Source organism: Myxocyprinus asiaticus, chromosome 6 (genome assembly GCF_019703515.2).
Source record: "Myxocyprinus asiaticus isolate MX2 ecotype Aquarium Trade chromosome 6, UBuf_Myxa_2, whole genome shotgun sequence".
Classification (NCBI taxonomy): Eukaryota; Metazoa; Chordata; class Actinopteri; order Cypriniformes; family Catostomidae; genus Myxocyprinus; species Myxocyprinus asiaticus.
This window is the reverse complement of record NC_059349.1, coordinates 16053829-16067332: the sequence shown is the minus strand read 5'-3', so window position 1 is coordinate 16067332 and position 13504 is coordinate 16053829. Positions and strand designations below refer to the sequence as shown.

Here is a 13504-nt window from a genome sequence, read left to right as displayed (position 1 = left end):
GTGTGTTACTTGAGGAGACCTGGTAAGGTTTGACAACAACGGCAGGGTGTTGCCCCCTCCCTCCCTCCCTCCCTCCCACAAACCCTCCCCCACCCCCCCTTCAGCAGTGGGTCGGGGCGAGGTGCGGCCCATCTGCGGTACCCTCTCGCCCAGATGCAAGCATTTCTTTGACTTTGATGATGGAGCCATGCACAGAATGCCCTGGGGGCTGCGGCCCAGCCCTGGATATTAGCTCGTCCCTGTCATCTGTTGGCAGGGAAGTAGTTGGGGTCCAGGTAGTTGTAGCCTGTGCTCTGCTGTAAGCAGTAGTCTTTGTCCAGAAAGGTTTCAGCCAGGTAGACTGGCTCCAGCCTGTGTGTGGGCTTGTGGGTCTCTGTTTTAAATAGACTAAAGGGATAAACAGAAAGGTGTGTGCTTAGGACAAGACTGTGCCAATACAATCATTTCAAGTCAAGAAAAGGCTGCTTTCAAAATGACCTTTATTGTTGTTCAAGTATAATATATAGACGAAAGATTAGTGCGAAGACTGATCAAGTAATTGCACTTCTGAATTCTCAGGGGGCAACATAAATAACTACACAGCAGGACTGACATTCTCCATTTTAAGTTGCAGGATTTCCAGCTTCAAGAAAATCAAATAAATTTTTTTGTCCTCTTGGAAACAAGTCTTTAAACTGACAAAGGCCAACAATCACCACTGCAGCGCAGCTGAGAGCTCATTCAAAGCTTTCTTTCTCATTGGATTCTGCATCGATCCACAAAAATTAATAATCTGAATTTCAATTCAATTGTTCTAGGGGGTTTTTAAAAGGCATATGCACAATAAAACATGGTAGATATACTGTAGATTAGTGCTATTTAGTAAGCAACACTGAACACTACGAAAATGTAAGTTTGCAACGAGGTATTAATACAAAACACATGTGGGAGACTTCAGATAAATTAACAGCCAACTAAAAAACAAGCTTTATTTTACACCATCTTAAAAAAAGCAACCACCCAGTGTTAGCCCAGCTGACTTTTTAATGCAGCACATTAAAGCCGTCATTAATGTATTTACACAGGAATCACAATCACAGGAGAAAAAAACCTGTCAAGAAAATGCCCTAGTCCAATTTTACTTCAAAATCAAATAAGAAACTGCATTTTGCATCTAGAAAATGAAGCCAATTTTTAGGACTATTAAGATTTTTTTTACATTGTGACTACTTAATGACATTTATGCACATTTTGCCCCCAAATTTTCTTTACTGCAATGCGAAAACAGATGGTAGTTATTACCAAACATGAAAAACATTCTATATTATTTGAATTGTAAAGTATTTATACATCATAGTAGTACTTCCTTGGTACTGCATTTTATTTTTGGAGATTTTAATTAAGAAAATCATTGTATAACAGCATCTTTTTTACTATAGTACAGTCAAAACATGACTGGTATGGTTATGAGAATCATCATTGAAAACAATGGGAGTTGTTAAACATCTTGACACATTACGCTAATGATAATTGGGGGGATAAAATGTGCTGAAGTGTTTTGAAAATGATATATGATAATGTCAAAATCCAAAAAAAATCAGCATGGTCCTAAATGTAGGTTTCATTTTCATTATGAAAAATATTTCAGATTTTTTTTTGCATTGATTTGGGGTTAAATATATAACCAGGAAATGTTCTTGACAGATTTCATGAGAATAAATGGGGAAACATTGGGTCACACGCAAACTGATCACATGTGCCGAACCATGATACGCACGGATTAGCGTTGAAGTGCCATTTCTTTGAACGAAAGTTGAAGAGCTGCCTCTGATAATATGTTAACATACCTACTTATTCTTTAACTATGGGCAGAGCTGGAATATTTGAGTTTTTTTTTAATGTGGCATCTCCAGACATAATTTAGTGGCTGCACATAGACACCGTAACTCACAAAAAAGGGCTATTGTGCCATTGCTGAAAAATTGCATTGAGAATGATTTTGTAATCACATCTTGACTCCATAAATCGAAATGGAATCGAAAGTGCATACAACATTCCCACCCCTAATATTTATAGAGTACTGAGGCTGGAAGCTGGAAAATGGTCAGCTGGAAAGACAGACAGCAGGCAGACTATGACTCACCAGTCGGAACAGGTACTGCAGAAGTCCACGGCGTTGTCCTGCGGGCAGTCCTGGCAGTGCCACCGAATACCCTGTATGGGCTCCATGCCACACATGTCACACTGAGTGAAAATTACATGCAAAAATGGACAAAATAAAAAAAGTGCTGAACATGAATAAGAGCAAAATTATACTATTATACAAATGTCTAAGACTCTAAATTTGTATCCAAACTGACAAATGACCACAATCCTGACCGAGCTAAACTCCAGAGGACTGCAGTTTTGCTGCTGAAAGCAAACTAAATCTAAAAACCTTCATTTGGGAAAAAATCTTTAAAAAAACGTGATTGCAGGGTTTGGAGAGTCAATAGTACTAACTATAAACTTAATCTGACAGAAGACAATATAGGTAATACGCTCAATAGAGTAATCATCTGCAAGTGTCTTTGTGTGTGTACCTTATAGCCGACATGTTGTGTGAGAGCGCTCTCAGCCTGGATCTCCTGTAGTTTCTGTTTCTTAAGTTTCTTCAGCTCCAGTAGCTCCTTGTACTCTGGCAGATGTCTCAGCTCCTCTGGTACACCGTCTTCATCCTGAAACATCACAGCAGAGCGAGGACTGAACAGAACTACTCACCACACCAAACCTACTGCGTTTGAGCCTACACTACTACAACTTTATCTTTATTTACAGCATAAAGGCCAATTCCCAAAAAACCATGAATGGCTAGGTTCTAAAATGTTCATGGACACCTTGATCAGCTCCTTCATACTGTCAGATATATTGTACTGCAATGATCTTTTTTTCTATTCGGAGACTTCTGTTCTATTTTAAAGAGAATAGATGCTGTCAGATGCTCCCCATCATCTGTCCTTTGTCATTACAAGTAAAAGCTAAACAAGAATAAAATAATCTGGTGCTGAACAATTAATTTAAACAAGAAAAAATTTAAATGAAAAGAATAATAAAAGAAAAGAAAAAAATCATCATTGAACTGTGTGAAAATTTTATTTTTTTCTCCCCAATTTGGAATGCTCAATTCCCAATGCACTCTAAGTCCTCATGGTGGCGTAGTGACTTGCCTCAATCCGGGTGATGGAGGATGAATCTCAGTTGCCTCCGCGTCTGAGGCCGCCAACCCGCGCATCTTAACGTGTCTTGTTGAGCGCGTTACCGCGGAGACATAGCACGTGTGAAGGCTTCATGCCATCCACCACGGCATCCACACTCAACTCACCACGCGCCCAACCGAGAGAGAGAACCACATTATAGCGACCACAAGGAGGTTACCCCATGTGACTCTACCCTCCATAGCAACCGCGCCAATTTCGTTGCTTGGGAGACCTGGCTGGAGTCACTCAGGATTCGCAACCTAGATTCGAACTCGCAAACTCCAGGGGTGGTAGTCAGCGTCTTTACTCACTGAGCTACCCAGGCCCCCATGAAAATATTTTTAACTTCGGTGTCTAGTTGCATCAGAGTTGGTGGGAACAGACCTTAATAATGCTCCATGTTGGGTGTAATTTGATTACAAAGCAATTTGTTACTGTAATCCAATTACACTTTTTTCCCAATTTACATTCCCAATTTATAACAATAAAAATAGGTTCAGATGAATGAAAGGAAAAGGGATACATTCATACAATCACATTCAAGCCCCATTCTGTTTGAATTCCAATCTTTCCACACAGGTTTCATGAGGTTGTGATTTGTAATAGGGTCTATTTTTAGTACATTTAAGGTTCAGTGATGCTTGGCAACGTGTGACTGTCTGTTCTCTGCAGGGTCCACTGACCCAGCGTCTCGTAAAGGTTAAATATCAGAGGCAGTGAGGGAAAATGTCAACCTTGTGCATAGCCAGTTCATAGTCACAATACACACAGTCCTGCCTAAAAATCCCCAGTCAAGTCATCTTTAATGATGTTGGCAGTGTTGTCTGTCAAAAGGCACATCATCATTATCAAATGATCAAACATCAAGCAAATTTCAGCCGTGGAAATGGCAGTTTGCTGACTTAGATGGATTTCCTGTTTGAGCAAGACCATCAAATGTTTGCCAAAGGGGAAGGGAGTTACTATGATTAAAAACCCAAGTGGCTTTCAAAAATCTGAAAGGCAGAGAGAATTTTTTATTCATCAATGTATTTATTCTGCTGTTTCAATTCTCAGAGTCTAAAAACTGTACAAATACTAATGTGAACAAAAACCAATCTGCTCTTAAATCAATTGACGCAACCGAAGAAAGTCAGATTTGGAATGACATGAGGGTGGGTAAAAGGACTATTAAAGGAATATTCCGGGTTTAATACAAGTTATCCTTTTCTTTTAAAACGCAAAAACCGAGGTGACAGTGAGGCATTTGTGGCATAGTACTGATTACCACAAAAAATTATTTAGACTCGTCCCTCCTTTTCTTAAAAAATAAAATAAAAAGCAGAAATCGAGGTTACACTGAGGCTCTTCTAATGGAAGTGAATGGGGCCAATTTTTGGAGGGTTTAATGGCAGAAATGTGAAGCTTATTATTTTAGAAAAGCACACATTAATTCTTCAGTTAAAACTCATGTATTATTTGAGCTATAAAGTTGTTTAAATCATCATTTTTACAGTCATTTTAGGGTTTGTTGACATTACATCGTCATGGTAACGATGTTGTTAAATTGGCTATAACTTTACAAAGAAAAGGTTTAGTGGTTTTTTTAACAATAAAATCCTGTTAACACATTGTTTACGTCTTGTGGCTAAACTTTTGAAAAAGTGATTATTTTAACATCGAAAAATTTACCTCATTCACTTCCATTGTAAGTGCCTCACTGTAACCCAGATTTGTGCTTTTTTAAAGAAAAGGAGGGACAGGTCAAAATATATTTTTGTGGTAATCAATAATATGCCACAAATGTTGTCGAATGAGCTTAACCTTAATATGGAATATTCCTTTAATATGATTACTTGCATTAGAAACAGTCGGGAACACCGGTTAACTATTGGGTGTGGTTTACTGTGGAGGAAAACAAATTCTGGTTACTGTAGTTACTTTTTCATTAACATGTGTAAAATGAAAATAAATATCAATTCTTTTTTTTTTTTTTTTTTTTTTTTAAAGAAAGTTAATTTCTTTAATTTCTTAAAAAAAAAAAGTTTACGTTTTAGGGTTTACGGTGTCATGGCAACAAAGTTGTAAAATTGGATGTAACTTTACACAGAAAAGGTTAGTGAGCGATTTTGCATATTTTTTATGTCTTGTGGCTATACTTTTGAAAAAAGTGAGTATTTTAACGTTTACGGTTTGGCCCCCATTCACTTCCGTTGTAAGTGCCTCACTGTAACCCAGGTTTTTGCTTTTTTTTCTTCTTCAAAGAAAAGGAGGGACGAGTTGAAATACATTTTTGTGATAATAAATATTATGCCACAAATGCTGTCGATTGAGCTTAACTTGTATTGAACCTGGAATATTTTAACTACCCAACCTAAAGAGGAAGCTCTGAGATTTAGGACCGTGAGATCTTAATCAGGACTGACCGAATCATCTGCACCGTAATCTTGTAGGCTGTTGAAGAAGTGAGAACGTTCGTCCTCATCATCCATGTACACATGTGGCTCATATGAGGTGAGGAACGTTGATGGCCTGTACAAGTGTTTATTGAGGTGGTGCTGCCGCTTACTGGAGGCCTACAACAGACGACAAATAACAAGTATCAACAGGTAAAAAAAATTTAATAACTTATTCTGAAGCCTTCAATGGGAATAATACATTCTCCCCATATAATGTCAACGACAAAGGATAAAAACATCTCAAAAAGACCTAGAGATTACCTTTTTGCTGTACATGCACACGTTGGGCGTTCTGCCTGGTACTGGAATACCAGCTTTTGTCAGTTTGATGAAGTATTTCTGTACCCTGCTAGCAACCTGTAAAGGAAAACAGAGCTGATAAAGGTGCTTTGACACACACACAACAGGAGCTTCGCTTAAATTTATAGGTTAAGCTTTCCTACCATATCTTTGAGAATTTAAAGAATCTTCTCAGATTTGTGAAAAAAAACCTTCTGAAAAAACAGAGAAGGGAATTCACCAAGAATGCACCTGGTAAAATTGTCTTATTTGCATGCGGCCACAAAATAACTGCTGAATACAATTTGCATGCGCAATTCCGCTCTGACCGCTATATAGCGGAGGATGCAACAAACCATCATTATCTGACACACTTTGGCAGGACTGAATAGCATCACTGACTACTGTGATCCAGATACCTGAACATCTCTAACATACCGAAAGTGTGCTTGACTACAATGCGCATCTGGATACATGACATGTTGTAACGCTCTTCATTATTTGATCATTATTTGATGAATCACTGCTGATATGATCAATAGAAAATGTATACAAACATCTCTTTTTAATTAAATTAATTTTAACGCCTGCTTTCATCTGGCTGTGATAGAAAAAAGTAAATTGAAGGAGGCAATTTTTGTGAATGGAGCACAATCTATTATGAGACTCATTTACACAGAAAGGAGGAATGTTTGTGCGGAAAGAAATGACAATAACTTAACTTAAACACTCGAGATGCAGTGCAATTTTAGCCCTGATTGAGTCTGCCTAAACTAGATTGCATCTGGTTAGTTTCTTGGTGCTGAAATACCATGTGCAAAAGTGGCACAACTGTTTAGTAAATTTGCCCTAGAGAGTCTTTAAAGGGCCATTAAGAATGGTAATTGCTAGGGGCCTGGGTAGCTCAGTGGTAAAGACGCTGGCTACCACCCCTGGAGTTCGTGAGTTCAAATCCCAGGGTGTGCTGAGTGACTCCAGCCAGATCTCCCAAGCAACCAAATTGAGGCGAGTCACTACGCCACCATGAGGACTTAGAGCAAAAATTGGGAATTGCACATTCCAAATTGGGAGAAAATCCCCCCCCCCCCCCCAAAAAAAAAAGAATGGTAATTGCCTGACAGCTCTATTGAGGGTGAAGTGAAAATGTGACTCAAGATATGAGAAGACTTGATTCTCCATCAATGTAAGGAGAAGAACGGTGACGGTGAAGTGCTGGGAGCCAATACGCACCTGTTTGGCTGTCCTGTTGCCAAGTTCATCTGCAATCTTCTGCCAGCGTTTAGTCTCAACCTCCTCCGGTGGGAACTTCAAAAGCAGTTGCTCCAGCTTTTTCTACACGTTTCACAACAGAGAAGTCTGTGAGCAAACAGCCAAACCTTACAGCACAAGAGCTTAGGACAGCATAATTAATCGAAAAAGTTATCGAGATTACTATTTATAGCCACTATTTACTACTCGTGAAAACAATTATAGCTTTCTATTTTAAGTCTACTCCTGTTGCGTCAAACATCTGTATTTACGTGTATTTGCAGTGGTTGAGTATTCTTACCAATCCCAGACATGTTCATTGAGCAATGAAACGGCAATGGCTAATCAGATACATTTAAATTAGTCAACAGTCCTTTAGTAAGGTCAAACAATCCTAATGCGCAAGTTTTAAACAGTCTCATGCCCAGATGCTTGCTTTATGTTTCACCTCTGTTCAAAGTGACAGACGTAAATTAATGCCGAACAAACATCACCTGACAATCAAAGCAAAAGGCATAGTCAGTAATTTTGAATTATTTTGGATTTGTTACATGTCATGCAGCTCGCTTGTCATGTAGATGCTACATGCACTGCAAGTTAATGTACTGATGTATAAAACAGCAATAAAGTAATTCAGCTCAACAGTTCCCAGCTTGTTTTGGATGTGTAGCCTATATAAAGAATTTGGTATGAAGAACAAATAAGTATTTAAATGCAACTTCTATCGACAACAATGCAAAAACACGATTGCAATATCAAGTTCAATAATCAACAATTATGGTTTTGCCATACAAGAGCTACAGATAAAACATGACAATTTTTTTTAAATGAAGTAAAATCGGCCTGAGCTTAAGCCATTGACAACCTCATTAGAGGTATATGTTAATACATTGCTCTGAATTCACAAATAGATAATGGTTTCATACCTGCTCCTCAACGGTCCACAGCTGATTGAAGGTGTCAGGTTTGCTCTGGTTGCACAGTCGCCCTCTGATCATCTACAAACACACACACCATCGTTTAGGACAGGTCAGCATTAGTCTAACCAGCATATAGTTCAATTTCATATTTGGATAATTTGAAGTTAAAATTTATATGAGTGTATTAGGGGAAAGTGTATACAGAGGCAAGAAAAAGTATGTATGGATGTAAGTAAATTAAAAAGTATAGAATTAACTGGTTTTCTGCATTAATTGGTCATAAAATGTGATATCTTCATCAAAGTCACATGTATAGACAAACACAATTTGCTTAAGCTAACAACACACAAACAATTATAATATTTCACGTCTTTATTTAACATCCCATTAAACATTCACACTGCTGTGGAAAAAGTTAGTTAACCCTTGGATTTAATAACTGGTCGATCCTCCTTTGGCAGCAATAACCTCAACCAACTGTTTCTGGTAGCTGTGGATTAGACCTGTACAACGTTCAGAAGGAATTTTAACCCTTCTTCCTTACAGAACTGCTTCAGCTCCATATTCTTAGGATGTCTGGTGTGAACAGCTCTGTTGAGGTCATTCCACAGCATCTCTGTTGGGTTAAGGTCTGGGCTCTGACTAGGCCACTACAAAAGGTGGATTTTCTTTTTTTGAAGCCATTCTGTAGTGGATTTATTCGATGTTTGGGTCATTGTCCTGCTGCATCACCCAACGTCTAATGCGCTTCAGCTGGCACACAGCCACCCTAACACTTTCCTGTAGGATATCTTGATTAATTTGGAAATTAATTTTTCCCCTCAATGATGGCAAGTTGTCCAGACCCTGAAGCAGCAAAGCAGCCCTACATCATGATGCTCCCTCCACTGTACTTCATGCCTTTTTTATGCCATACATAGTGCTGCATGTTCTTCCCAAAAAATTCTTACAAAACGTACGTTTCATCAGTCCACAAAATATTTTCCCAGTAGCTTTGTGGAGTGTCAAGGTAGTCTTTGGAAAACTTCAGGAAAGCAGCAATGTCCTGCCATGGACACCATGCCTGTTTAATGTTTTCTGTATAATAGACTCATGAACAGAGATGTTAACCAGTTCCAATGATTCCTTCAAATTTTTAGCCGTCATTTTAGGGTTCTTTTTTTTACCTCATTGAGCATTCTGCGGTGTGCACTTTGAGTCAGCTTGGCTGGACAGCCACTTCTAGGGAGAGTAGCCACAGTACTAAATAGTCTCCATTTATAGACAGTTTGTCTAACTGTGGACAGATGAATATCTAAGCTACTCAAGATAACTTTGTAACCCTTTCCAGCTTTATGCAAAGCAACAATTCTTGATCATAGGTGTTCTGAGATCTCTTTTTTGCAAAGCATGGTCCACATCAGCAGATGCTTCTTGTGAATAGCAAACTCAAAATGTTTGAGTGCTTTAATAAGTAGCTTTAACCCACACCTCCAATCTCATTTCATTAACTGGATGCCAGGTTTGCCAACTTCTGACTCTAATAGGTTTTGTTGATGTCATTAGCTTAGGGTTCACATACTTAAAACCTACACTGTGAATGTTTGAATGATGTATTCGATATGAACAAGAACAATACAATATTTTGTGTGTTATTGTTGAAAACAGATTGTGTTTGTTCATTATTGTAACTTAGATGAAGATCAAACAAAATGTTAAGACAAATTTATACATAAATGCAGTTAATACCAAAGGGTACACATACTTTTTCGTGCCACTGTATTTCAGAAGCTGTAACTAGTCACAATTTCAGTTTTTCACTATTTTAATAACTTTTTTTGCCTTCACTAGTTCAATTAAATAATCCTGCAGTATGACACTTCCACCAAACCCCCCCCCACTAATTGACATTTCTCATACCCCATTTCAATGCAAGGCAAGAAGAGAACAAGTTCCTCAAAAGTATTTAAAGTGACACAAGGCACAAAATTTATCTGAAATAATAGCTTTACATGGGTAGAATATCAATATTATCTTTCTCTGGTAAAAGACAGGTGTGAACTTTCAGATAGAAACCAAGTTTGTCTGGACACAGCTCCTCTATGTACAGACCAGAAAATAACATTTGGACGCAGTGTGCAATGAGTTGTACCTATATAGTCATATATTATGAGCATATCTGTGTGCTGAGTGCATTTGCTGTTGAAATGTTACAGCAGATTGAATGTGGATTGAGATGTTGATCTTTCAAAGAAAATGTTGTATATGCAGAGCACACATGCCTTCATGTCCTAGGGCTAAAAATACACAACAGGAAACAAACATCAAGTTAAATTTTAGGTCTTGATCTTATGTACCGTATGCAGAGGCGAGTGATGAAACATGGTGAAATCGTAGGCCATGGGGAAAAAGATGTGCAAAGCTTATACAAGAATCTGTGAGAACAACATTATATCCACAACACAACAAGCAGCACCCCTGTAGGTTGATGGGACAGTTTTACCTGAGTTGTGCTACTGGTCATGCTTTGTTCAGGACTGTCACTTGACGGTAGGGTAGAGGAGTACACGGATGAAGAGTCACCTTCCTTCTTGGAGTCCACAGGACTTTTTGGTCGAGCAGGCAACCCCACTACAGAAAAACAACAAGCATTTTAATTTCTGCATGCTTTAAATCCATATATTAATTGCTATTAAACAAATATACTAACGGCCACCAGCGGGGTTGAAAACAGGGGATGTTGTACTGTGATAAGGAGGTCCCACTAAGTCCTCCAAAAACATGGAAAATGTTTTATTTATTTAATGAGAAGCATTTATTTGCAATATAACTTACAAAAGTTAGCAATACAGGGCTGTGGTACGGTCTACTTGTCATGGCCCAGGGTAATAAATGATGCCAGACCTCGCCAACTTTTCTGAGCCATTTTATCAATTACTTTTAACAATCTGCTCCCAAATAAATTTTTTGTCGAGGTGTAAGTTACCTTTAGTTCCCTTCAGGTTCACACAGTTGTCCAAGTAGAGTAACCACAGGTGATTCAAATACTTTTAACCAAATGCTTTTTGGGGCCACTGTATACTGTATCCTACTCATTAGACACTGGCCCCATACATGAAATGGTTGCCTTGGGCCTGGATATACCCATATCACCACAACACTTAAAGATATACACCTTTGTCAAAGATTAACTTCAACCGCCGTGTTTTACGCTTCTTGTCGCAGAGCTCTCTTTCAAAGTCGCCACGACCTGAGGTGTATTGGTCCCATGCAATGTCCGGGAGCTTGACCACTCTCTGGGGGCAGGGCAATCCCATCTCCACCTGTGAAGAACGGAGATCAGCAAACAATTCAATCAAACTTCAAAACAAAACCAATCGACTCTATACATGGTCACTTATGCATTTAGTCAGAAGGGCTGCACTTACATCCGGCGCAATGCCAGAAACTATGTATTCCTACGCTGATAAATGCGGTCAAGATGACTCTGTGAGAAATTACTTTACATTCGTTATTTACAGGAGTTTCTGCAGATGAGATTAGAACAATATCAATCACACATTGAAACACAGAGCTGTTGCTTCATCCAGTAAAAAGGAGAAGGGGTTTATAAACGTGTATTTCAAGTCATATTGACAACAATGAGAGTGAATATTCACAAGCCATAGACCAGCACTGGCTTAGCAAGGTCCCCGTTTCTGACTGTATTATAGAATACATGAAATTGGTAAAACATGACAATTGACATTACTCCAACTTCATGTCAAATGCGGGAGTGAACAATAACATATTTCCTAACACAGACTTGATTTGTTTGTTGTATTTAAATCTTTTTTTTTTTTTTTTTGCATTTAAATCTTGTAAAGTTTTTAAGCTTAAAGTACCCCTTTCAAGTCATTTTAATAAAGAAAATTTAGAACATTTTACAAAACAAATTGGGCAAATTTGCTTTAAAAAGGTGACTATAGCTGAAAGTTGAGTAGTTTGCATCCCTGTCAAAACAGCATGTTAAAGTAGAAGATTTTCTGTAGAATTCAAATGGGTCACAGAGGTTTGTGGTCTCCACTATCCACCGCGATATTGATGGAACCTCAAATGAATCATGCAAGTTTCGCTCTACGCTGTCCCAGAGCTCTGGAGATCTTACCTCTGGAGAACGCACAGATGCGGGTGTAATGAATGAGAGGAATATTTAGTGATTATAAGGTGCAGAACACGGAATGAACACAATCTAATTTGCTTCGGCTGTGGCCACCCGCCATAGTGGCTAGTAAGGGTGATGGAGTAATCAACCACTGCTGATTTCTACCTACATTTGGTGGGTGTTAATGTCAAGCCCTGTTTGTGGGTGCTCTTTGGTTGCTTTCACAGAATGTTTTTGGGTCACTGTCAATCAGTACTGTGAAACGCCATCCCCTCAGTTTTACAGCATTTGGCTGAATCTGAACAGATAGTATAGCCCTAAACACTTCAGAATTCATCTCGCTGCTTCTGTCAGCAGTCATATCATCAAAAAACACTAGTGACCCAGTTCCAATACATGCCCATGCCAAAACACTGCCTCCACCATGCTTCACAGGTGATTTGGTATGCTTCGATCACAAGCTGGTCCTTCCCTTCCCCATACACTTCTCTTCCCATGATTCTGATACAGGTTTATCTTAGTTTCATCTGTCCAAAGAAAAGTGTTCCAGAACTTGGCAGGCTTCTTTATATGCTTCTGGCAGTCTAATCTGGCCTTCCTATTCTTGAGGCTTTCCAATGGTTTGCACCCTTTGGTAAACCCTCTGTATTTGCTTTTATGAAATCTTCTCGAGTGTAGACTTTGACAAATGATATACCTACCTCCTGGAGAGTGCTATTGACTTGGCTTGATACTGTAAAGTGTTTTTTCTTCAGCAAGGTAATAATTTTGTGATCCTCCACCACAGTCGTCTTCCGTGGTCATCCAGGCCTTTAGGTGTTGCTGAGCTCACCAGTGTGTTCCTTCTTTTAAGAATGTACCAAATTGTTGATTTGGCCAGTGCTAAGGTTTCTGTTATCTCTCTGATGGATTTGTTTTGTTTTTTCAGCCTAATGATGGCCAGCTTTACTTGCATTAACAGTTCTTTGGACCTCTTATTGAGTTTACAGCAACAGCTTCCAAAAGCATATTCCACATTTGGAATCAGCTCCAGACCTTTTAACCGCATAATTTTTAATCAAATAACCTGGGAACAGCCCACACCTGACCATGAAACAGTTTCTCAATCGACTGTCCAATTACTTTTGAGCCCCTGTAAAATGCTGTAATTCCTATACAGTTCACCCAATTTGGATGTACACTGCCATTCAAAAGTTTAGGGTCACTTACTCTATTTTTATTTTTTTTTATTTTTTTTTCACATTTTAGAATAATAGTGAAGTCATCACAACTATGGAATGA

At 38.7% G+C, this 13504-nt stretch overlaps 1 protein-coding gene across 5 annotated transcripts in view; it reads right to left on the bottom strand.

The window, feature by feature from the left end:
- LOC127441991 (ZZ-type zinc finger-containing protein 3-like) overlaps window positions 1-13504 on the bottom strand; it is a 55462-nt gene that overhangs the window by 5102 nt on the left and 36856 nt on the right. For 3 of the 5 annotated variants that reach the window (XM_051699614.1, XM_051699616.1, XM_051699615.1), the window contains exons 4-12: window positions 11255-11402; window positions 10583-10710; window positions 8107-8178; window positions 7163-7264; window positions 5915-6010; window positions 5621-5770; window positions 2562-2696; window positions 2123-2223; window positions 100-387 (exon numbers count right to left, since the gene is read on the bottom strand). In XM_051699614.1, the coding sequence (XP_051555574.1) occupies window positions 243-387; window positions 2123-2223; window positions 2562-2696; window positions 5621-5770; window positions 5915-6010; window positions 7163-7264; window positions 8107-8178; window positions 10583-10710; window positions 11255-11402 (1077 nt within the window). In that variant the 3' untranslated portion in view covers window positions 100-242. Of the gene's footprint in view, window positions 1-99; window positions 388-2122; window positions 2224-2561; window positions 2697-5620; window positions 5771-5914; window positions 6011-7162; window positions 7265-8106; window positions 8179-10582; window positions 10711-11254; window positions 11403-13504 lie in introns of those variants that run through there. The other 2 variants (XR_007897422.1, XM_051699617.1) reach the window with 1 other exon arrangement.